Raw genomic sequence first — 26,233 nt, 5'->3', positions numbered from 1 at the left:
CCCATTGCTCCTCCAGGATTAGAGGCAGCAGCAAACAACAGACAGACTTTTTTTTTAACAAACACTGTACTACACTTGCTAATTAAGTCATACTGATCAAAATAGAAAGTGGAGGATGCTTGGGTGGGTATTATTTTAGATAAGAAATTAAAAGAATGGATTTGTGCTATCTTTTTGATCTTCTATAACCACTGTTTTCTAAGGAAAGATAATTTTGTAATCTGCCACCATGGTTGTATCAGAAAGATCAGTCTAGCCACAATCTGCTGGAGCGTTTGATGGAGTTCCAAGTAGGAGTATGCAGATATTAATCAGCTGCAGTGCCCAGGCGACTGAGATGTTACCAAAGACCACCTTTCTCAGGTCTTTGCAATGGTCTATGCAGTCTGAATAAAGAGTAGTTTGTTTTGGTTTTGTTCTTTTCAATTAACGTGGTCTCATTTGTGTGGTTGCTTTGATACCTTGACAAGTTTCTCAATAATCCATAGAGTCTTCCATGGGGAAAAAAAAAATACACAAAATCTAAAACTGTAAGCAGATTTATACATCATAAGGAAACCCAAAAAGATAAACCTATTTTTACTTTGTAGTTCTACATTAAAGCTCTATGCTCTGCTTACTTAATGAAAGCAATTCATTAAGTAAAGGTGCTAGCTAATAGTGGAAATGATTGCTTAATTAGCCATGTTGTGTGATCAAGGATGGTTCATATCAATTAAGGAGATTCTGCTAGTCTCTCAGTTACTAATAATAGTAATTTTGAAAAGAAAACTTGCAAATTATAGATGGGAAGCTAACATGGAATTACAGTATTTATTTGTAATGATTAACTATTTCTTTTAGGAATTTTAAAGTCTTTGTTCTGTGCTTTTCTTTTTTTTTTTTCCCCTCAAGCAATACCTGAATAAATACTATGGGTGTCCAAAAGACAACTGCAATTTATTTGTCCTGAAAGATACTTTGAAGAAAATGCAGAAATTTTTCGGGCTGCCTGAAACAGGAGATTTGGATCAAAATACTATTGAGACAATGAAGAAACCCCGCTGTGGTAACCCAGATGTAGCCAACTACAACTTCTTTCCAAGAAAGCCAAAATGGGAAAAGAATCATATATCATACAGGTACTGGCTGGTGATGTTGGGTTTTGCTCATCTAGAACCTTTTAAGAACCTATTAAACAAGACACTTAGAAGTGGAGTAGCTGCTTAGAGAGCTAGAAAGCATTTCTTGAATGAGGATCTCTTTTTGTGTTTGGATAAGTACCAGATGCTTTAGCAAACACCTCTGAAATTTCAAATTGTAAAATTTCAGGAATAATCATCTAAAACTCAACTTTATGGTTCTAGTTGAGACTAAAGAGATTTTGGTTTTGTTCTTTGCTCTTCTGCAAGTACCCTAGAGGAACTGGAGCAGGAGATCTCACTTGCTCATCTGCTCGGCAGCGACCATGGTACTTACTGACTGCAGAGGCCATGGAGAAGGACAAACTCCTCTGCATTCAGCAGTCATAAAAATGGAAGTCATCAAATAGATTTTAACATTTAAAAAATCGTATTTCAGATATATACAGACGTGATTTAAAGCAAACCTACTGCTAAAGGTTTGGTATGTTTTAATTTCTTACTCTTACTCTGAATAGTTAGGAACCAATGTCGCTCTCTGAAGCCAGTAATAAAGTCTCATTATTTTAGGTAGTCCAGGAACAAACTTTTAGCACCAATGAGAACAAACAGTAGATTTGCCTTAGCTGCTTGACTTGGTCTGCTGCTTCCCCACAATTTAGGACTCAAAGCATCCCTCCTTCTGCGACTAGCCTAACAGACACTGGAAAAACCTGTGGCCACTCTCACAGACCCCACTTGCTGATGTATTTCCTCTGATTCCTCCTCATTCTCCGTAGGCACACAGTAGTTTCCCTCACTGTGCACATCCCCTGCAGCACAGAAGTGGAAAGCTGTCACTACACAGAGGTTAGCTGGCTATAATACAAGTTATAGTAGTCCAATTAAAATATATAAAGAGGAAGAAAGCAGCGCACTGAAGAGTTTGTCCCTTCCTCATGTCAGGCCTACAGCTCTCTCACAGGTTTCTACCTCCTATTTTCCACGTATCCCATTGCCAATGTAACCGACACACACGATAGCATTCAACTGGGATGAAACAATACACAGCTAACTACCAAGATGAGGAAGAAGGGCGGGTTTTGTTATTGTTAAAGAGCAAAACAACCCACACTTGAAACATCCAGAACATTACTGAGCTCTTTTTCTGGTAAATAAATCTTATACATCCAGATGTGCTCGTATGTTCATGCCTAAAGTTACAGCAAGTTAGGTAGGCTACAAAAATGTAAACCTCACATCTAATGGAGCAAAAGAAACATGAGGTGTTGTCTTGGCAGCACCTCAGCACTGATCCAAAACCCCGAATGTTTTGTACAAGGCCCACTGCCATGCAGGCTCGACAGCCTCTGGTTGTATAATTTTTTTCATGCTGCTGCATCAATTCCAAAAGAAAATAAATAGTGAGCACCACATCCGAACACATCTCTGAATCAAAGTGTCCAGAGCTCACATGGAGCAGCGTTACCTCTTAAGCGGTTTCACTACTGAGTCTACTCAGTGTTTTGATCAGTAAACAACAAATACTGGGAGGGGGTTCCTGTGTTATTTAACTCTTCTTTTACCTCCAAGGATTATAGGCTATACCCCAGATTTGGATCCTGAGACAGTAGATGATGCCTTTGCTCGAGCCTTTCAAGTCTGGAGTGATGTCACACCGCTGAGATTTAACCGAATAAACGATGGAGAAGCAGACATTATGATTAATTTTGGCCGATGGGGTATATTTTTCTCTTTTTATATATGTTTTTGGTTTTGTTCCTTTCATTAATTCTTAGTACTGGAATGATCCACCCTCCATAAGTAGTACCCGTGAGCCTTTCTGGCAAACCTTGTCCTAGTTTGCATTTGGCTTCTACAGGCTAAGATCTAATTTCACTAAGATATTTTTGTTTTCTTTCTTATACATGAGAGAGAAGTATTTATACAATATCCTTATACTATATTTATCTTTCCAAAAGAGAATCACTAGGGGCAACATTTTATTTTTAAATTTACAAATCAGAAATAGAACTGGGAAATATTGGTACAGACCCTCAGATGATGTGAGCTGGCTTCCTGCCCCGGAAGAGAATGCCATCACACTGTTCTATTTATAGTTCCATGCTCAGTTTTCCAGTGATAGTGCTGGAGCTCCGAACATATTGGAGCTTAAAAATGGGTTTATGACTTTCAATTTTGACTCCATAGCTGGTCTCTGTTCTTTAGCATAGCAGAATGCAGGCTTCAATGCATTCTTTGGCCTTGAGGAATTTTAAAACATGGATCGTAAGCTGAATTATGGTTTGAGTCCAGCTGATGAAAGGTGACTTGATTAATTTTTGTTGTACATGCCTTCTCAATTAATTTTGGTTTCCCCTGAAAGAATGTTTATAGCTTTTCAGTGTAAACCTGGGGCATTTTAACTTTTTACAGGCAGTCACAGAATTTTTAATACCAATGAAGATACTTGTGCAGCCAGTCACTTGGGAGGTAGACTTTGGAAATGAAGTGAACAGTTCAAAGAACAACTGACCTCTTTGTAGAAGTCTCCATTTCAGGCTGGTTTTCTTTGCTTTAGCTACTGATGAGTTGACCTCAAAAGCTTCAGAGATTCTGTACAGAACTCAAAACTTCAGATCCTCATCCAGGCTGGCTTGGTTTGCAAAAAAGAAGTCTTACAAAAGCAGAAGTGTTTCTGCTGGTTTCAGTACTTGCTGGTTATAGTCAGCTCAGAAACAGTGGGAGAAGAACTTCTTCCACATTCATTCATTCTTACCACTTTACTGCACGTCAGATTCACAGGAGCTGGGACATCCACAAGGTTTTTAAGTTTTAAGCTTTCTCTTAAGCAAAGGATCTACTTTGAAATAAAGGGGAGTAAAGCACCTAATATATGCTAAATCTTCTCCTTGACAACTGACACACTAGTCTCCTGAAATGAATGAACTGAACCAGTATTAGGAGAGTGACATGAAATACACAGGCCTGTGTATTTAGGGCTTCTGTGAAATGGCAAGACATCAGACCAAAAGGCCTGAAATGATGGAACTGGATATGCTCGCAGCCAGCTTTGATGCTCAGGTCAGTGTGGTGGGAAAGCTATGAATACCAGGGTTATGCCCTTGCCAGCCTGCCTTACCCACATGCGGTGTACTTCCAAGAAAAGCCTACAGTATAATAACAGGACAGCTACTTAACCTGCTGTTGCCCTGGGAGCTGTCTGAGTCTTGGGGTGGTTGATGTGAGGGAGGAATAGGCTCCTTCAGAGCACTCAGAGCACTGAGTAAGAACCACCTTTCCGTGCTCACTACTGAGACACTCAGCTGATTTGCTTTCCTGCTTAAAGTAGGTAGTATCCTGCACAAAGAAAAAAGCACAGCAGTATGAGGTGCAGCAGAAAAGAGCAGCCTGCAAAAAGAAATCTACCTTTAGTTACCAGTTTCTGTGTTGGAGACTGATACAAATTATTTGAATATATCTCTCATCTACAATGTTTATTTTACAGCTCCCATCAGTCTCCATTGAGAAATAGCAGCGTGTATGCAGTCATACATCTAATGTACAATATTTCACTCTTCTTCACTTTGATTCCTTTCCACAATACCTATGAGATATAAAACAACAGGCTGTGACAACTGCAGCACTGACAGTTAATGGTCTTTGTAAGAACTGTCTGCTTCTCTTCTGGCTCAGTCTTGCCAGCACAACCCACACCAATAAACTCATTCACCAGACTATTCTGCTGCTGCCTTGGATGGGAAAGTACACACGATAGTCATCATTCACGTATAGACTCTGACAGAGTTGAGGTCATTAGAAACTGCTCTTTTTTGTCTGCTTCCTCCTGCAGAACATGGTGATGGCTATCCATTTGATGGCAAAGACGGTCTCCTGGCTCATGCCTTTGCACCAGGGCCAGGAATCGGAGGAGACTCCCATTTTGATGATGATGAACTGTGGACTCTTGGCGAGGGGCAAGGTATCAGACTTCTTAACATTTCAGAACACATGGCTGGCTGGCTGGCTGCTATGTTTTAATGCTGTTTCAGGCACTGCACTACCTGTTTTCATTGATATGTCGATAAATGTTAGGCAATGAAAATTAATTTATACCACTTCAATTGTTCTCTACAAAATGTTTATGTAACTCCTAAATAAATGTTACCTAGGATTTCCCTTTCTGTTCACCTACTGTTGCCCCTTGACAACTGAATTAATAATGGGCACAACCTTCCTGAACTGTGGGAAAGGTACAGAGCCATGAGTATGATTTCAAATGCTTCAGCTCTCAGGTACCCAAACTACAATATCTTTAAGCTCATTTGTAAAAGGCAGACGGGCCAGTGCTTTTCTGCTAACATATCCTTTTAAGATTGCTTAAGCTGTGGCTCCAGTTTTTAAAAATGGAACCATCCACCTGAATAGGGATTTATATACTCATGTTATCTATCAAAACAAATGGAATATAAATCCCTCATGCTGATAACCAAAACAAAATTGACATCAAATAGTGGATAAAGAATATCTCCAAGAATCTTTAACAGGTAGTTTGCCATACCCTTTAGAAGAAAACAGCTGAAGTCCAGATAATATCATCCAAACTAGACAAACAAGACCAAGTATTAGTAGTTTGGAACCTCTTTTTTCTGCTTGAACTTTGCAACAATCATATTTCTAATTATAATTTTTCTACTGGAAAATGATTTTTAAAATTTACAATAATAATCCAAACTCATGTTTGCCTTCCATTTCAAATTCTAGTTCTCTCAGCTGTCCTCCCATTGAAAAAACAATTGAACTTTAATACCAAAACAGTCATCTTCCTTCTGTTTGGCTTTCCTTCAACTTCAGCAGAAGCATTGACCAGTATATGTAGTAACTGGAATGGATCCCTGTCTCAGGCTAATCATGAACAGGAGGAAGTGGAAATACTGCACAAGCATCCAGTTAATTACTGCCATTAGAAACAATGCTATGGATAAGTGAATTATCTATACTTTAAGATACGTTACAGCACCAGTAATGTAGTCTTAGGATGACATTTGACAAACAAATAAAACCCAGGACCTGGACGTGTCTCTGTCACCACCCTATCCCCCAGTGCTGCGGCAGATCTCATCCAAGCCAAGTTGGAAATTTGGGTTCCAAAGTGGTTTATGAGGCACAAGGCATGTTCACCTCATGCTCAGCTGCTGCCTGGAACCTTTCAAACTACACTGAACATTTCAGACCACATTACCAAAGAAGCTAAATTACTAAATACATTAACAGCGTGTTTTCAAGTTTGCATTGCCATAGTAACAACAACATATATATTTTTTCTGGGCTGATTCTAAGGACTGTTCATTCTAACACTTCACCATGAGTAATATCCATGTAATTCTTTAAAAATTACCAGTTATTATTTCAGCTATGATCACCTTGCCAGTAGAAAAACCAGCAGCATATTGAATTTCAAAGTGGAAATTCAGACTGCATTTCTATACCAATGTCTTCCAGGGAAAGGAGATGACCAGAAACTGTATTTTTTATATCAATTGGTGGCTAATTTCACCACTGCATTTCTTCTCTTTATAGTGGTTAGAGTGAAGTATGGAAATGCAGATGGTGAATACTGCAAATTTCCCTTCTGGTTCAATGGCAAGGAATACAACAGCTGCACAGATGCGGGACGCAGTGATGGATTCCTCTGGTGTTCCACAACCCAAGACTTTGATGCAGATGGCAAATACGGCTTCTGTCCCCATGAGTGTAAGTAGATCATTGTTTCTATTGGTTTTTCCTAGTAGACTGTTCCCTACTTATTTTGCCCATCCACCACTTGTACTTTTTCCACTTCCTTTCTGACAGATCTACATTTACTGCTCTTTAATATCTCCTCAGTATCTAAGCAGACAAAACTCTCTAGAGGCTCCCTTCGTGTAGGAAAGTTCATAACAGATGATGACCCAGGCCAAGACATTTCTCTAAAAACAAGGCCATACTGAAGATAGGTTGGAAGCAATGTTGGACCCAGATACACATCAAAGACACTACAGGTTTGGTTTCATGATCCAGGAAAGTCAACCACCTTTTAGAGTAAGGATAGGGCCAAAGTTAGAGATGGAGCACAGTAAATGACAGAAATCTCTCCCTAAATTGCAGGTCACTCCACTAACAATTGCAATTGCATCTCCTTCAAGAGCAGTAACTGACAAAAACTAGCAGTTAAGGATGAAACTCATTAAGTCAAACCTCTGTAACTTTGCATACCAATTTTACCAACTCATGGCCCAAGTCCTCCAAGTCTGGGAGCCTTTTTAATGCAACGTGACAATATTATTGTCACAAATCACCCTTTAAATGACCTCATACTACTTTTCAAAATAAAAATGATTGAATTTTAAGTATCTGTGCTGGTACAAAGTTATTTATATGCAGGCACATTACAAATTGCTAGCCATGAGAGCATTCACATTTTTAGAATTTAGGTTTTTATTTTTAACGCTGGTCTTAGGACTCTTACTCATGAAGCAGTTCCAACAGCTCAGTTTAGATACAGGAATGACACTGTATTCCAGAAACCATAACTCTGTGTCAGTATCTGTACAGAACTGTTAGAGGGTCTAGGAAAGTTAAGATCATTCTTAATTTCAATTTTTTGGAATGTGAACAGAATCCTTTGTTTCATAAGCAATTTCATATTTGGAAATATTTACAGATTAGACAATGTGTATAACGCCTTCATGTAGTCATAACTTTTAAAAATATACACAATATGATTACTAAATTTCAAATGAAATCACAACAATATGCTTCCTGTCAAACATCAGGAACATGTATTTCTATGCTTGAGGATTTTGATGAGTCTACTGGCTATAAAATTTTGGATAATTTATTATTATGTGAGTGTTAATTCGATCTCCTGTATATCACACAGCAGGAAACCTTTAGAGAAGCAATTAAGTATAATTGGCTGTAGCCTACTGTACTAATTTATGAGCAGTGAGAAGAGTAGAGAAGGTAGGGGGCTTTCAGCCACTTGTTCCTTCTCCTATTTGTCAGCTCCAGAGCTGGCACCTACATTCATGGACATGCCCAGTACTGGAGTTTCCCACATTCAGTTTTTCCCTTTGGAAGGGAAAGGGAGGTAGGTAACTGATTGCTGTAACCCCTGGCAGCAGGAAGTGCTTTGTCACTCTTCTTACCTTATGTCCTGAGCAATGGACCCACAGGGCCACTAAAACTCCTGCCTGCTATTGCTGTGTCATAACAAATAATAAGACAGTCACCTACGAGAGCTGGGATCTAGCTTGGTGACAGCTGTTTATACAACTGTACGTGATGAACAAGCAGAAGCATGAACTTGTAACAGTCTTCAGTTAATTAAAAAAAAATGTTATTGTTAGTTACATGACTTTCAGAACTAGCTTCTTCAGCCTAACACTTACTTCAGTAGATTATATGCGTGCACTTACATATACCCACATGATCATTTTTTGCTAAAACTTTGCCATATCCTTCATTGCCCACTTTCCCCCAAATCTCCTCTCCCTCAGGTTAATCCTTCCAGCTGGAAAAGAGCAAAACTGGGCTTATTTCTTTAAAATACCCAAAATGCTCAGATACAGTTGGAACAAAGCCTGGTTTATAGGTAGAGATCCACATACCCTGACTGATACCTTTGTAAAATCCTGAAGTCATACAAGATTGCAAACGTAAGCAGTGAAAGCACTCTCAGGAAGAGTTGGTTCTGGAAGTTGATGTTCCTGGAAATGCTTGTGTCAAGATTTCTGAAACGGAACAGAAGGGTTTCAGCCTTTTGTTTCTGATGTAATTGTTTCGCAAGATCCTTGAGCAGTTATGCACAGATGTTTCTTGTTAAAGTCAGAGCAGCATTGTTCATTCATTACTCCAAGACAACGTTTGCTAAAACCCAGCTAATAAATTCAGATAGGGGAGGATTTACATCAGAGTCTGTGTTGGGGGTGACATTCCTAGTTGTCAGTGTTTATTTCTCCCCCATTTAACTCACTGAAGTTACGTTCAGTTCTTCTTGCTATAGAGGCACGCTGTATATTTGGAAACATTTTTAAAGCTATGGTACTGCACCAGGCTTTTCTAAAGTTAACCCTATATCTGTACAACAATTTTGTAGACTGATTCAACTACCCTTTGTCAAAGTAGAAGAAGGGAAAGCAGAAAGTTATCTACAAATATACACAGGTGTGCTGAACCTCTGCTTTGCCATATGGGATCAAGGGATCTTGAATCTCTTTACCAAACTCCACTGTCACTAAGGAAGTTCAGGCTCCTTTGGTCCTCTGATAGCTAACGTTACTGATACCTGTACTCTGCCTGTACCTCCCTCACACTGGGCACAGTTCTTCTAGGCTGCTGCTCGACTGCTCTCCCAGGCAGAACTGTCATGTAGCTGTGGCTACCTCCACCTTGGATCAGTGCCAGGGTTTTTAGCAGCCTTCCAGCCCGAGATTTCCTTACATCACAACTGGCTGATTTTTCTGGGAAGAGCTAACAGTGCAGTGCAGCTCAGAGATGAGTAATGTCCAGTCTGAATGTGCTCTCACATCAGCATACCTTCACTGATTTTTAAATTGCTGAGCTTACCATGATGTAGAACAAGAGCCAGGCCCTTTAAGATCCCCTTACAATTAATAAAGCTTTTGTTTTGTTTTGGGGGAAACTGATGTAGTCTTTGTCTTTAACTTCCATCTACTTTAAACCAAAGAATTTTCTAGTTACGGTAGAGGGGGAAGGATATGAAAATTTAATAAACCGTTGTTGCCACTATCACATGATGTTAACCTCAAGCAAAATGAAAAACTGCATTTTGACGGTGACTCAGAAAGACTTCATGCAAAGCAGTAAGGGATTGACTTTCCATAAGGTTTTTGCAACTGAGCCGCATTTAAACCAATAAAACAAGGCTATTAAAATACAGAGTTTGCCAGATCTAGAGCTGGAAGCAGCTCATGTGGTAAATGAGTCATCTAAGCAACTCAGTTTAATACTGCCTTCCAATTCTTTCATTATAAAAAAAATGAAGTCTTTCTCCAATCACAATAGCCACAGTCCTAGTTAATGCACGTTTCCTAACTTACTACAGCATCTGAGACAAACACAAGCACCTGCAGCTTGCTCTTTTGGGGAGGCACAGTGTGTGCTGCAGTTACCTTGATGAGCACCGCTTGCCTAGAGATAGGACCTCTGTTGGGCTGCTTCTACGTCCAGGATGCAGGATACAGATGAGAGCTCGGACAGGTCAGAAGTTCAGCAAACTCACACATGTGAGCCAGTCCTGGAAAGCTCCAAGTCCCCTCCTTAGTGGGACTGGAACTTACCTCAGTAACTTACTGGTTCGTGCCCCTGATACTGTGGCCAAATACTGATTTAAGTGGAAAAGGCAAAATGAATCATCTGTGTCTTGGGTTTTTATTTATTACTACTCTAAAAAGTGAAGCACACTCACAAACAATGTCTCTACCCATCAATCCCTCAGCCCCTCAAATCCTACACAAAGACACTGAGGGTACAATGACTTTTTAGCCATCAAAACTGATCTGGCCAGTCCATGGCTCTGTACAAAGTCTACTATTCTAGCTAACATCTTTCATGCAAGGTAAATGAATCATCAAAACACTAAGGAACATGAGTGACTTTTCCAGCATCCTCTTTCTAAATGTTGTTTCAAGAAGGGAAATTAATTTTATGTTACGAGGCAGGCTATAAACGATTCACACAATTCAAATCACATTCAAACAGCTTGGTAGAGTTTTCTTCATTCCCAGTTCCTTTATAAAGATCAATCAGTCATTCCTTTCTATACATTTGTGAGATTGTAACACCCCTTGTCCATCTCTCCAACCATCTCCAGAGGCTGGAAGTGTGAACTGCACCGTGCACAATGGCTGGCTAATCTCTGCCAAGCCGTTCACGTTAGCACTGGCGCGCTGGGATTCACTGCTGATATTGACATTTTTCTCCTTTGTTCTCCCTACAGCACTTTTTACAATGGGCGGTAACAGTGATGGGCAGCCATGCAAATTCCCATTTAAATTTCAAGGCCAGTCCTACGAGCAGTGCACCACCGAGGGCAGGACAGATGGGTACCGATGGTGTGGAACCACTGAAGACTACGACAGAGATAAGAAATATGGATTCTGCCCGGAGACTGGTATGAGAACTGTTGTTTGCATAACACAGGCTAATTTGTCATTGTTTTAAGTAACAAAAGTCTCCTTTTTCCACCTGCAGCAGAGCATACAGAAGTTGATGAGTTAGGTACAGTTTCAGAATAGGTGGCCAAGGAAGTGACTAGAACAGGAGCAACCTATATAAATGATACCGAATGCCCTAGCACACCGAGTTTATCAGGGAGACACAAATGCCATCGAACCATACGACTAAATGTCTACCACTGCAGGATAATTATGAGTAGATTAGAATTTGTTAATGGCCCTGGAAGAGAAGTCTCATGATGGCAGAAAGCATGAATAATATTTTAGCTTAATACTTACCATTTACACTTGAAAAAAGAAATCCTGTTTAGTATGTTAAGCTTGAGTTAATAGATCTTTTCAGCAATTCAAAAGAACTAAGTGAAATGATTTAGCCCGGAAATAGATTTCTGCTTTCTTCACAATTTTTTATACATTGTAACTTGAGTTTTATTACATAACATAACAAAAATTAATTTATAGCCTTGTATAGCTTGGCAGGTGTTCAATTTTAGGATATAGACTAGAGCCATAAGTATTTAGGCTGTACAAGTTACCTACAGCAGTTCTAAAATCTCAGGCTTTAAACAGAGCCAAGGTGAAGCTACATTCAAACCCACATACATCTTGGTTTTTGAATCTTTTGAAAGTGACTTAAGCAGTTGTAATAGGATTTGATGTACTGGTCAACTTTTTCTGAAAGAAAGGATCAAATTCATTATAATTTGCTACACAGTTAGGAGGAGATAAAATCTTAAAGACAGTTCAACAAACAAAAGAACCAATATATCTAGAATTAATAGAGCCAAAGACCCAGGTAACACAGTCCCTGTCACTGGAACCAAGAAATACACTCAGTTTAAGATATTTTTCAGCATAAAAGGTTATTGCTTGAGGTAGCTGTGACTTTTTTTTTTTTTAATTCTGGCTTATTAATTAATAATAATGAATGAGAAATAAATAATTAGAGACACAACCAGCTTTGCCACTGTGTTGCTCTCTTGTACCTTCCCAGAAGACAGACCATAATTTGAAAGGAACTGTGATTGCCAGGTAGCAGTGTAAATTAATTTAAGTGTGTTTTATATTCTTTTCATATTCTGTTTGTGGTACCTACTTTAAAGTGCAATTTTAAATTTAGTTACATCCTCTTCCCTCTAGAAAATAATTGTACATGCATATACTAATGTTATTTCTTATATATTACTGCCATAGACTACATAGATGAGGACACAGGGGAAAAAATTACAAGTTTTTTCAAAAATACTGGTTAAAAAAAAAAAGTCATCCACATTTGATATTCTTTTCTTTAGAAAATGCTTAAAACTATATGCTTTTAAACTGCATCCTCTGTCAGCATAAAACAATTCCTCTACTTATTTGATATGACTCCTCTTCTGGACCTTTTGGGTTGTTGTTTTTTGTTGGGGTTTTTTTTTTACTTTAAAGCTTACACTTCAGTTGGACACCTACTAACCAGGTGGATACTCAATAGTCCTTTAGCCTTTCTGACACTAACGCTACCTTCAGCCTGCTTGAGAGACACTCAAACATCACCAGGAAAGGCCACTAAAATGACAACACAGACACTTGCTATGCAATCCTCTTCCACAAAACACTGTTACTACCAAAACTAATGGCAAGTTCATTGCAATGGCAATGCCTAGACATTTTCCTTTTGTTTTTTTCCTATGTCAGACAATTTCCTTTTCAAACATTACTTTTAATCTTACTCCTCATGTTCTTAAGAGGGCTGAAGATTTTCTGCTTGCTGTTTTCAATGTGTAGTTTAGGAGAAGATGTAACAGCTTAATCCCACAAAGGGATTCCCTTCCCTTCTCACTGTGTTTTTCTGTCCTTTTCCACAGCCATGTCAACAGTTGGTGGAAATTCTGAGGGAGCCCCTTGTGTATTCCCCTTCATCTTCCTTGGGAACAAATACGAGTCCTGTACGAGTGCAGGTCGCAACGATGGCAAGCTGTGGTGCGCTTCTACCAGTAGCTACGATGACGACCGCAAGTGGGGCTTTTGTCCAGATCAAGGTAAGACAGCGTGTCAGAGCACCGCAGTGGTAACAGCATGCTGACCACCCCATGACATCACACTCACAATGACCTCATTCTCGTGCTTAGCACTCCTGTCTGCTCACAGTCCTTCTCCCCAGACCAAAATCTGAGCAAAACCCCCTACATTTAAATGTGAGACTAATGTTAAAGAGTCAGGCACAGACCTCATCTGCCTGAAACATCCAGATTTTCTAAAATTATAATGATGAAGTTTCTTTCCAAATTATGAAAACCAAAAACATTTTTTTTTAAAAAAGATGTTTCTCTCCTCACCTATTTTTCCTTCCAAGACTAAAACCCACAAGCACATAGTATTTCAATAGTACATAAGAACTATACTCTGATATTGGCCAAATTAGGAACAAATGGTAAATGTACAAAATGAATACATATGTGGCTGATATTGACAAAGATGAAAAACACGTTTAAAAAGAGAGGGAGACAGTATGAAGTTTGTATGGTGAATTCTCAATATTTAAAATTATTTTGGATAATCTTTACCCTTATTTGTAACATGGGTAAAAATTAAATAAAACACAAGTCTTTTTACACATTTACAAACAAGTGCTATACTCAGGTTTTTCTTTAGGAGGAAAATAAAGGCAAAATTTCAGAGACTGTTCAGGCATAATTGATAAAACTTCATCCTATGAGAAAATATTCATTTTTTTTTAACCTAACAATATTTGGTTAACAGTACTGATTGAGGCTCTGTTCACACAAAGACACAGATTTACAGACCTGTTTACCACTTGCATGCCATTTACTGATGAAAAGTAAGATTTGAGGTCTGGATTGCAATTTAGTTCTTCTTTAAAAAAATAGTATTTTATTTGTTACACTTCCCTTTTTCACGGAATTATTAAGACTGTGGTCAAAGTTACTTGCATTTGAGACAGCAGCAAACATCAGCTACAGAAGAGGTTTTAGAATCTTCTGATGAAATGTCACAGCAATATGTACAGCATGCACCGCTGGAGGCTGAAAATGCTAATTGGGATGTTTATTATTGGGAACTTTTTGATGGGTAGCAAGGAAAATAAAATTGTAAGACTACGAATAACGTGTGTGGCACACTTCTATTTGGATTCAAGCAGCTGATACTATCTTGCTGTGTTATTCAGGATACAGTCTCTTCTTGGTTGCTGCTCATGAATTTGGCCACGCTATGGGATTAGAGCACTCTGAGGATCCGGGAGCTCTTATGGCCCCAATCTACACCTACACCAAGAACTTTCGACTTTCTCAGGATGACATTAAAGGGATTCAGGAACTATACGGTAAAGTCTTCCCTCACCAGCAGTACTCATCAGAAAAGCACAGGCTGAAATTTGGGGCTCAGAACTTGCAGTAAATTACATACTGCACGATATCACAAGTGCCAGAAACATCCTCTGTTCCTTTCCCTGCCTTCTTCATATTATTACCAGGGCTCCTACTTGAAACCAATATAACAATTCAAGAACGAGGAGTCACTAAATTTACTGACCTAACAGAAGCACCAAAACTCCCCTGATAAATTACTAATGCCTTTACTGGGACAATGAAATGTCACGCTTTTCTCTAGGTTGAAATACCTGATGTGGGCTTTTTGGGGTGTTTTTGTCTACACCAGTCTGAGCTTCCCAAATTGCATCTCCCTGCAAGAGGGGAAGGACTTTGTTTCCTGTCCCAGCTTGGAAATGGCTCACATTGCCTTCCCACCACAACTCAAGCTATACTGTCACAGTAACATTTCCAGATAGTGTGTGGGAGCTGGTACCTCCGTGTAAATGTATTTGGCAGCTCCCGCAGAAAAACTGGGTTTAAGTATTTTAACGTCAGTATATCTTTAAAATTTATTATTTGCTCCACAGGTACTCTTAGTAAAATGCATAGGAATTAATATATTAAAGATCCTTCTATGTATATATTTTCCATCTTATAGAGGCACAAGTATACTACAGTTAATTAAGTAGTTGAAGAAAATCTATACCACTTCTCTTTCTGTGCTTTTCACTTTTCTACTGAGTAATATTCCTAATTGTAAGTGATATATTCTACAGTATTCAACACCTTAGAAATGATAATAAGAATATACCAAAATGGTTACCACATGAGACATCATTTTATCAAAAATCTGATTTGAATCTTCATTTTTTCCTGTTCTTTGCTGATTTAATTAAGACTGGGAATTGAGACATAGGGAAGGTTAAGTGAATTTTCTAAGCTTGCATGGCATATCTTTGATAGAGTTGAGAATTTAACCCAGTTCTCTCAAGGCACACTTCAAAACCTGAGACAAAACTCTCTTTCTTGCTTCTTTATAACTGATATAACCCTTTATAACTGATATAACCCTGATATAATACTTTCTATACAAAACAAGTATTCAAAAAACCCTTTGCTTTCTTCCATTACTATTATCTCAAATCAGCTTGATGTCTAATGAAAAAAAAAGGCAAATGCTTTATAAGGCAATATAGCAGCAGCCAAGTGATAAAACAAAATAAAATGAACCAGATGGCAAAGTGCATGTTCTGAAAAGTATGTTTTGATTATTGATGAGGGCAGAAAGATGTGCAAATGGCTCAAAATGCATCTTTGTAACTTGTAAAATATTGGCACTTCTGGAGAGATGACATCTCTCAGCAGAGTTGCAGATAATTCTGAATAGAAGGACTTTGAAATGCATTTCTCTTCTTTCTAGAAGCCAGTAAAATACAATTTGTAATGTTAATGTTTGAACCCAGTATAATAACTTCTGAATATCTTTCGAGTTAAATAGGCAGCTCAACATGGACAGACACTCACAGGGTACGTAGCAGGTTAAGGCAGGACTGGAAGCTAAGGCCCTCTCAGCTGTACTTGACCACCCTTCTGCTGAAAAGATTTTATCAGGAGTTTTTTTTGCCCTTCAAGCATTGCCTCCAAATTATTCCCCTTCCATGAATTATGATAGTTCCTGTTCCCTGTGCAGCACTGTATTTCAGTGTAACAGAATATCTCTGTTCACCATTACAGAAGTATCGCCCGACGTCGAACCCGGGCCAGGCCCAGGGCCAGGCCCACGCCCAACCCTTGGACCTGTCACTCCAGAGCTCTGCAAGCACGACATTGTATTTGATGGAGTCGCACAAATTAGAGGAGAAACGTTTTTCTTCAAAGATAGGTAAGTGAGTTAAATTGCTTACCAACGGGGCCTCAAGCAGAGGAATCTGTCAGACCTATTCATCAAAACCCAGACATTTATTATCAGGCACAAAGCACAAGCTCTGCCCTTTCTTCTGTGTGTTCAGAGACAGCAAAAAGTCCTAATCTACTCCTAAGGGAACAAGATGGCAAATTCTGGTTTTACAGTTAGATAATATTGCCTTCTTTGCCACAAGGGTACACTGCTGGCTTATGGTCAACTTGGTTTCCACCAGGACCCCTAGGGTCCGTCTTCACAAAGCTGCTTTCTAGCCTGTTGGCTCCCAGTACCTACTGGGTTTGGGGGTTGTTCCTCTCCAGGTGCAGGACCTTGAATTGGCCTTTGCCGAATCGCATGAGGTTTCCATCATCCTTTTTCTCCAGGGATCAAGGTCCCCCTGGATGGTAGCACAAGCCTCTGGTGTACCAGCCACTCCTCCCAGTTCTGGGTCACCACCAAACTTGATGAAGGTGCACTCTGCCCCATCATCCAGATCATTGCTGAAGATGTTAAACAGCCTCCTACCCAGTAGTGCTGCCTGGGGTACACCACTGGTTACTGGCCTCCAGCTGAACTCTGTACCACTCCCCACACCCTCTACACCTGGCCAATCAGCCAATATTCAGTCCACCTCACTGTCTTCTTTACCTCACCCATACTTCAACAGCGTCTTTATGAGACTCTTATTGGAAAGAGGGCAAAAAACCTTTCTGACCTGCAAGCATGACTTGACATTTGGGAGTCCATGCTGACTACTACCAACCATCTTTGCGTCCAAAAGATTGTCTGTAATTAGAAATAGGCAAGATGATTATGCCATAAATTCACCTTTCTTAGAGCTACTCTCAAGCTTCTTTGAGAATCTGGAATTTTCAACTTCAGTCATTATTTTAGGCAGTTTTGTGGTGTTTTTTAAGTTCTGGTTTCTGCCCTACACTGGGATTGTGCATGCCAAGATGCTATGACAATGACTGGGCTGGTGGTAGTTCTAGCTAAAATCAGAACAGGAAAATGCCAGCAACCTCACAAAAACGCCTGTTCTTATATTTTCTGCCCAATTTTACAGATTGATGCACCAAAATTAACCTTGGTGTCAACTCTGCTGGCTTCTGCAGAGTCACAGGAGGGTTGCTCAAAAGGGTGAAGTAGCTGGGAGCCACATCCAAACTTCCAAATGCTTATGCAAACCAGATATGACCCCCAAAATCTTTAGAGATTTACCCATCTGCTTTGTTAATCACAAAATCAGCAATGGAAGAGATGCATTAGTGAGCCAAAGAAGGAATCATTCCCTATAAAATATTTCCGGATGCCTTTTGTAGCAAAAACTACAAGGATTGTAATTCAGCAATGGAAATCCCATCACTTTCAGTGGAGCAGAGCTCTGGAGGCACTATGCTTCCTGATTTCACTCCACAGTGTCTGCACTCAGGGGAATGCTTCAAATCTGATTGCAGGAAAATTTCTAGCTGCAGCTTCTAAAAACACCCCTCCAAAAAAACAGTCCATCCAAAGTCAGTGGCAATAATCTTAAATGCCTCTTTGACCATGGAGACACTGCTTTAGAAAATCTTCAGCTTTAGCATCATTTTCATGATGTTGGCCTGGTCTGAAGAGGATGTGTTTCTTTCCCATGTTCATAAAGATACAATTAAGAAAGTCTGTAAGCAAAATCTTGTGATTAATCCCTAAGTGGTTTAATCCAAGTTGAGCCCAAACTAATTAAATAACGATGTGACTCATGGCTGCTGTAACAACACATGGATCTTTTGAGGTCCCTTCCAATCCCTAACATCCTGTGATTCTGTGATCAAGGACACTAGTGACTGGGATAGGCTCCATGTGTGCAGGGGCTCCAAGGCAGAAGACACAAAAGGCATTTTTGATGCAATAGCAGAGTCATTCCCTGATAAAACAGGGTGGCTGCACAGCTGCAGCTCCCACTGCCTTTGCCAGGGCCTGGATTACCCAGCTGCTCAGCAATGAAGAACAAGTCCTAAGGAGTACAGGACTTGGCAGCACCATGGTGAGACACACCAAAGCTCCTTTTTCCCTGCCATAAATCAATGCCCAATTTGAAATCATTTATCCTCAGTTGCCCTGAACATTCTCCCAACACCACTGAAGATCTGGGCCCATGTACGTTCACTGCATGTCCCCGGATCAAACACTGTCTCCTATCAGATAGGAACACACACCAGCATCTGGAGCTGACACAAGTGTTACGATGCACCTGTTCATTGCTCCTCACCAGATGCCAGAGCTGAAATTTAAAAGGGAGCAGGAACTGACAAACAAGATTCCCCATCACAGAACACCAATTTAATAGTTATTTGTATCTGCTGGTAGTGTGAAGTCCAGCCACCTTCTCTAAATTTAAATTTCCAGTGAGAAGATGTGAAGGGTTTATTACTACGCTGCACGGTTTAACTTTACTCACCAGCTTTTCCTAAGAGAAAATCACGGGCAATTGAGTAGTTTTACAGGCTGTGGTTCACAGCAATTCCTCCTGGGCATTTCCTTCTAGTTCCTGTCCATGCAACACCCAGATAACAGTGCTTTGGGTTTGAAGTTTGACTTAATATTTATTACAGGCTTTGTGTTTTAGCAATGTAGAAACTAAGATTAAAAACTCCTGGTTGTAAGAATGTCGTGTTCCCCATTTCTGTTACAGCTGCTGTGGGCAAAAAGGATTCATTCACCTTGTCTGTGGGGACACCAGTGATACCTTCTGTACTATTCCTCTTGGCCCTGTCAGGGGTGGGCTAAGATTCCTTACAAGCCAGTGATCCCTAATGGCAAGAAACAGCCGTTTCTTGGCCATGAAATGGCCTCAGGGAAAGCCAGCACTGCACCCTTCCACCAACAAGCTGCACAGAGCTGGCCCCACCGCCCTGCCCTAACGAGTTTGCCAAAACTGGTGCCCGCTTTTGCTAGCAGAGTCATCAACCAGCTAAAGTGTTCGCCTCAGCTCAGTGCCTTCAAAAGGAAAAACATATCCTCAGAGCAGTAAAGCACCTTTCAAGTTTCACAGTATTCACAGCATACTGATCACTGTCGCTCACTTGTGGGCCTTGGCTTTCAGCCAGACCTCCACCTTGCTTCTGCTGTGGTAAACTGGTAATCACGCAAGGCTTGACTCCACGAGGAACAATTATACATCTATTCCTAAATCAGCAAAGCGAGACAGTATTCTGTATAATCCACACAAAACAGAACCACTTCACATTCAGCTCCAGTTGGTCAGAGAACTGTGCAAATACCAAACCAATCTGTTCAAACGGACTCATGCTTTATCTCACATGCAGCAAAAGCAGACAATTGGTGAATTGTTTTACTCTGGAATGGCTTTGCCTGTCAGTCTTGCAGCTTTCCAAATATCAGGCTCGCAGCATTATGACTCACTTCTGGAATTCAAAAAACAAAAGGCTATCATGTGTTGTGTGACTTTTATGATTCATGAAAATGACCACAGCATCCAACTGTCACATTACACAGCCATAAGGAGTAAATAGCAAAAATGAGGTCAGATTAGAATAATTTTTTCAAAATAGTGTTTTCTCCTTCCCCCCTCAAATCACATCTCAAACCAAGGAAATAAAAGGGAATTACTGGAGGTGCTGTTAACCATACAGAACAGCTGAGCCTCTCTGCTGGGCACAGGATCCTCCAAGCAACCAGACTGTTTGAGTACAACATTCACACTGATGTTTTTGTTCTGAAAGTGAACAAAATTCAAACTTCTGAAGTTTCCCAAGACATTAAAAAAGACCTACTGGTTTGGTCCCTTTGCATAACTGTATGTCGTAATAATAACAATAAATCATCCTGATTATGTTAAAATATAATGTAAAATACTTACTGCAACAAAATATTAAATCTGTCTATAAACACAATATTAAAATTTAACCTGGATGAGTTAAAACATTTCAACATGTTCAAAGTGAGTCAAACTTCCCTTGATAAAAATACAGCAATTTATTAAATGAATTTAGGACTTTTCTTCAAGTTTTGGGCAAAACAAAACCTTTATTTCAGATCTTGGGTTTCTCAAAGGTATAATTATTCTAGGTAGGAATGCATAACAACTATTTATACTCTGCAAAAAAGAAGATCCCAGTAGCATCTTGAGCTTCAGCAACATAATAATGGTAAAAGCTGTTTGACCTGAGAAGTTAATAGTTATAACTTGGTGTAAGAGCAAGTCCACCAGCCTGCTGATTTTAATTTCATGACCATGGCAAAACTTTTGTTCTGTTGAGGAAAGAAGTTGTTCGTTCTATGGAGGAGGAAACAGAAGTGACATTTTTAATACCAAAAGCCTTCACAAAGCTCTGCCATTTAAAGATAATTACAGCTTTTTAAAGCTTAAATCAAATGATGATCCTACTTATACATAAAATAGCCAATAAATTACCCTATGCAATTCTCTAATGAACATTTTTAGTGCTAGCAGTTTCTTTTACAGCCAAGCTCACTTCCAAGCAGCCTGATATACTGTTATTAAATTTGAACTTTTAGTCACTACAATAGTAATTGCAAGAGCAATCCATGGAATACAAAATCTCTGCTTTTGTCAAATGCTCATCTGCTCCACACACAAAAGCAAGAAAGCTCTAATAGTTTAAATGCCTTGTAAATAAAGTTATTTGTATACGTGAAGCACAGAATCCATTTTGTCCCGATGCAAAAGCAAGAGGGACTCCAGAGCAATCAGTGTAAGTGATTTCACCTGCAGTCCAGCATGCAGCTTATTGTGCAACAGTTTTAGCAACAGGCTTCTAAATGAATGAATTTGCTTCTCAGTTACTGCAGAAAAACAGTTACAAGTGTGTTTTGCTGCTAATGTGTGTGTGTATGTGTGTATATGCACGCTTATGTGGCCTTTGCCAGAGATGACGAGGAACAGATGTGCTGGTGAATTAGTTCGTTGTAAATCTCATACAATTTTGTGTTCTGCACAGATTCATGTGGAGGACTGTAAACCCCCGAGGAAAACCCACAGGTCCTCTTCTTGTTGCTACATTCTGGCCTGATCTGCCAGAGAAAATCGACGCTGTCTACGAGGCCCCTCAGGACGAGAAGGCTGTATTTTTTTCAGGTATTGGTTTTAAGTTGTAAAATATAAGTAGCTATTTGCATAAATGTTGCATTCGAGCTCAGTTTCCTCTGAGTTGTAACAGGGCCAGGGAATGGCCTGCCTAAGAGCCAGTACAGCCAGCGGGTATGGGAGACAGATCACAAACATCTCATGCTGAGGATTTTAGGGCAAAGGCTGGATCTGAGGGTTTGAACAGCATTCAGCCTCCATTACAACAAAGGGGAACTATAAGATACATTCAACAATGAGCAAGACTAAACAAGAGTCATTCTTTAAAACAAAACCCAACAATAGTGGGAGCTCCATTTCATCAGTCACTGATCTGTTTTCCTTCTGCTTCCTCTCATTTTAAGCTATTGTCTCTGTACACGCTGCTTAAGATTAGACCTTCTCCCCCAGCCCCATGCCCTTCCTTGTCTCCTCCTCTTTTGCCAAAGACTGGCTTCCACTCAGCCTTCCACCTATCTGCCTTGGTGGCTCATCAGGCAGAGGATCCATGGGAGGGGAGGACAGCAGGAAGCACGACACCTTCCATCACAGGTCACACATATGGTTCTGCTGTACTGGCCAAATTAGTGGAGCTGGGAGGCTGTTTTCAACATGAAAAACTGAGCCAGCAAAAACTGGGCTCCAGTATCTACTAAAAACATGACTAAACATCTCCAATCATGTAAAAACCATATGTGGCTGATGCTGCTGCACATTTTCTGTACAGGAAGGAAAAAAGTAATGATAATTGATTCCACATGTCTCAAAGGCCATTTGTTTCAGTTTAAATGGAGGGGAGGAAAAAAAATAAAGCTTAAAAAAGTTTTATTTCAGGCAGGCCAAAACACTTTAAATATTGCATCTACTAGATGTAATCCTATTGCATCTAAATCTCTCTCCCTATCTTTATAATTTCCAGGAAAATATAATTAACCTGCTTTAAGAAAAAAAAAAAAAAAAGCTATCAAACAAAGATTGGTTTGAAAGTTACGTGTAACCCAACTATCTTAAAATACTTACTACAGAGACTCACCCTTTGCTCCTGAATGGTGAAACAGTAACTTCTCAGGAACTTAAATGCTACACCTTACACTTTTCTTATATTAATACTTTACTTTCTTTCCCACTAGCACAGAATCAAAGAAATGTCCTTTCTTGAATGAATCTTTCCGTAGCGTTTGGTGAAACCAGTGAGGGTATTTATGAAGTAAATTATAATTCCATGAAAAGAACACAGAACACTAGTACACCTTCCACTAGTACATATTTGGAGACACATTAGAAAATGTCATATGACAAAAGACAACAGAAACAGGAACTCTTGGCAAAAACTTCCCATTAATCACTCAATAAAATCACTCAACAAAACAAATGGGAGGGTGAACATGAGCTTCTGCATTTGACCTTCAGGTGCCCATGCCTGGTTTTAGACCATCTTCATCATAGAAAAAAAATAACCAATATTAACTATTTGTTTTAACACAACCCCAACTGTACTAAGACAGTGTCTGCCTCAAAGACGAGACAGCTGAGAAGGGAGGGAGCAAGAGCATGCTGAGGTGATGTGTTTTGCTGAGAGGCAAGCAACACTTAAGAGGTAAAAGCAGAAATTGTAATCACAGTACACCTGTGCTCTAATCCAGTGTTTCACAGATGACAAAATACGAGACAGACTAGCAGTACAGTTAGTGCAATAAAAAGTCACATAACAAAGCACAAAAGAAGAACTACTCCTCTGTATCTGACTAATAAACACTGTGTGTTTGCTTTGTTTTCTCCCCTGCTCAGGAAACGAGTACTGGGTTTATTCGGCCAGTAACTTGGACAGGGGCTACCCAAAGAAACTCACCAACCTGGGACTACCCCCCGACGTGCAACGTGTTGATGCAGCGTTTAACTGGGGCAGAAACAAGAGGACATACATTTTCGCTGGAGACAGATACTGGAAGTAAGATGCACTGAAGTGGTGGTGTCACGCTGTCAGTGAGCTGTGTCTCTAGGGCTGAATGCACACTGAGGTTCAGGAACCAAACACATCATTTGAGAATACAAAACCTGACACTGACAGCAGTGGTGAGCAAGGATGCTGAACCAGGGAGTATGGCTAGGAAAGCATTTCAGTACAGCAGCAGGAAGCTAGCATGTATTTGAGAAAACTGCTTGCAAGGGAAGAGGGTATGTGGGAGTCACTGTCAGGCTGCTCACCACTAACAACCCATCCCTCAACCTCTATGCAACTGCCCCATCGGTCTCAGGCTCTTAAGAGGGGCAAGCTGTCCCTACTGTCTGCTCATAACTGCTAGGAGAAATCTCTGAAAGGAATCCCTTAAAAATAGGCTTATCTATTGATTATCTATCTCCTTCTAATGATTGGAGATCACTTGAAGCCAAAGACTAACTAGATTGCCCCTGAAATTGTTTCACCAAGCCCTCAGGTTTGGAGGCGCTGGCTGTAAAAGAAACAAGAGTGTAACTAGCAGAGCACACTGGGGATGACTGCAAATCCTTTCAGCAGCTGAGGTACCAGTCATTGACACATTTGCTCTCCTAATGGAGCTGGCACTGAAGAGATCCGAACAAACCACAAGAAGTGTATCTGTTAGTACTTTGGGAAAAATCTTAGCTCCAATTCATTTTGACAGTCTCTACAACCCTTTTCATGTTTCCAGTACATGATCAGAGAAGTTAGAACATGAACAAATGCGGTATTCCACAAATGCACTTAACTCTGTATTTGCACTGAGGTTCCTGTTCGAAAGATTGGATGAGAAGCAAAATGTGATGCAACGTGATGCAAACTCAGGTGACCTGCTATCACACTCTGTCCAGGAAAGATCTTGGACGCCCAGATTAGGAAGGAATGTCCTTAAAATGTCTCAAGGCTATTACTGTAGTAGAAATAAATATCCTACATTACAGCTGATGAAGAGTCTACTAATTGTATTTAATAGAAATTCATCATCATAACTGACAGGAAAATCTAGTACAAAATATCATCTTAAAAAGCAGAGGCATTTCAGTGTATTTTGTGAATTACCTCTGTGCTGCCTATCAGAATGGCATGAGAACAAAACAGAGACACTAACTCCTGCTCTCACCATCAGAGGTCTCTTCCAGGAACAGGACTTCAGGAATGCAGCCGTTACACAACAGTCTGAAAGTTGAACTATTCATTAACTGACAATTTAGAGGAAAGTTAAATATCAGAAACACCCACCAGAAAGCTAAAAGATTCTCCAAGCTATAGGGATTCCTTCCGAGGGACGCTCTATATAAAATATCAAAGGAGGTCTCAGTATAACTAAGTCCATTTTATGTGAACATTAATTTCATGTTATGATCAAACTTGGGGAATGTCTTTTTTATACCCTAATGGCTGCAGATTCCTGTAAGTAAATAAAATAGCCTTTCACAATTGCCGTTTGATCATAACTTTCAATTACTTTGAGGACAGTACTCTTCTCCATTATCTAAAGAAAAAAAAAAAAGGAACTTAAAAGCTAAAGAAGGCTGTTAATTTTTAATGTAGTATTGTAGAGACCATCTTAACACTTGCAAATAGTTCTAATACAGCCATTTGCAATACTACAGATTCCTACCAAAACCTACAGAGTCTGAGTGAGCAAAGCTGCTGGTCTCCTCTGTACCAACTATTGTTTTGATTAACTGTACTCCAGGGCCTCCAAGTAATTCATCACTCTAATCACAGACAGTATTTCTACCAAAGTACCATATCAATTGCAGTCACTGCAGAATGCACAATTCATTGGTAAGGAAACAAAATAAGCTTAAACTATTTCTATCTGTGTAAAGAAGAAAGCAAGCAGTTGACAAATATTTCAGAAAAAAAATGCATCTCTGTTTAACACAGATGCTATAACGCTTAAGTATGTGGCTGTTTTATTTTATACAAGGTCTCTGCCACATGGAATCAAAACACTAACATACCATAGTCCTTCCTGTGCCATTATCACACTTACTTGAAATGCATTTTTTGGAAGCCTTCTCCTCTCCCTCCTTCCAGCCCCAAGCTATTTTAGTGCTGTTATAACAAGACTGTTAAGCAAAGTTTTGTGAGGGAGAGAAAGAGGACCTGGCTCAGATTCCACAGCTGAAGTTTTAAAACTACCCAGCAAGGTCAGATTTTTTTTATTTTTTTTTTAAAATATCCAAGGAAAAAATAAGCAATTTAAATTAATCATTTTAATTGTTTTGACTGACCTACTACTCATTTGTACTGGTGTAACTTTGGATATAATCCAAGTAGTGCCTTGGATTTTTAAGGAGAGGGCAACCCAAGATACATACAGATGGATAAATAGAAATCAAGAACATAAATGCTTCTCTCCCTCCAGTACTAGTCAAAACAACCTCTCTGAAGTTCTCTGCTCCTGAAGAGGTGCTGCTAGGCTGACTGAGGCCTCACATGCATTGGAAGCCTGGTTCAAACTATATCCCACGTCACTGCTCCTCTGGACATCTCTGCTCCTCCTGCTCAGCACTGACTCCCATCTATGAACCAGGAAAATGGGGAAACCAGGCCACAGTCTTTCTCCTTCCATATTCACTCTCGAGGACCTTGCATC

At 39.8% G+C, this 26,233-nt stretch overlaps 1 protein-coding gene across 1 annotated transcript in view; it reads left to right on the top strand.

Annotated features, from left to right (window-relative positions):
- MMP2 (matrix metallopeptidase 2) overlaps positions 1 to 26,233 on the top strand; it is a 33,603-nt gene that overhangs the window by 4,096 nt on the left and 3,274 nt on the right. The window contains exons 2-11 of the mRNA XM_010176050.1: positions 895 to 1,121; positions 2,694 to 2,842; positions 4,954 to 5,082; positions 6,681 to 6,854; positions 11,104 to 11,277; positions 13,189 to 13,362; positions 14,511 to 14,666; positions 16,390 to 16,537; positions 21,523 to 21,659; positions 23,436 to 23,595. Coding sequence (XP_010174352.1) covers positions 895 to 1,121; positions 2,694 to 2,842; positions 4,954 to 5,082; positions 6,681 to 6,854; positions 11,104 to 11,277; positions 13,189 to 13,362; positions 14,511 to 14,666; positions 16,390 to 16,537; positions 21,523 to 21,659; positions 23,436 to 23,595 — 1,628 coding nt within the window. The remainder of the gene's footprint in view (positions 1 to 894; positions 1,122 to 2,693; positions 2,843 to 4,953; positions 5,083 to 6,680; positions 6,855 to 11,103; positions 11,278 to 13,188; positions 13,363 to 14,510; positions 14,667 to 16,389; positions 16,538 to 21,522; positions 21,660 to 23,435; positions 23,596 to 26,233) is intronic.

This window comes from Antrostomus carolinensis, unplaced genomic scaffold (assembly GCF_000700745.2).
Source record: "Antrostomus carolinensis isolate BGI_N321 unplaced genomic scaffold, ASM70074v2 scaffold40549, whole genome shotgun sequence".
NCBI classification, from domain to species: Eukaryota; Metazoa; Chordata; class Aves; order Caprimulgiformes; family Caprimulgidae; genus Antrostomus; species Antrostomus carolinensis.
Note: the sequence above shows the minus strand (reverse complement) of the source record. Positions and strands in the feature narration are given on the sequence as shown.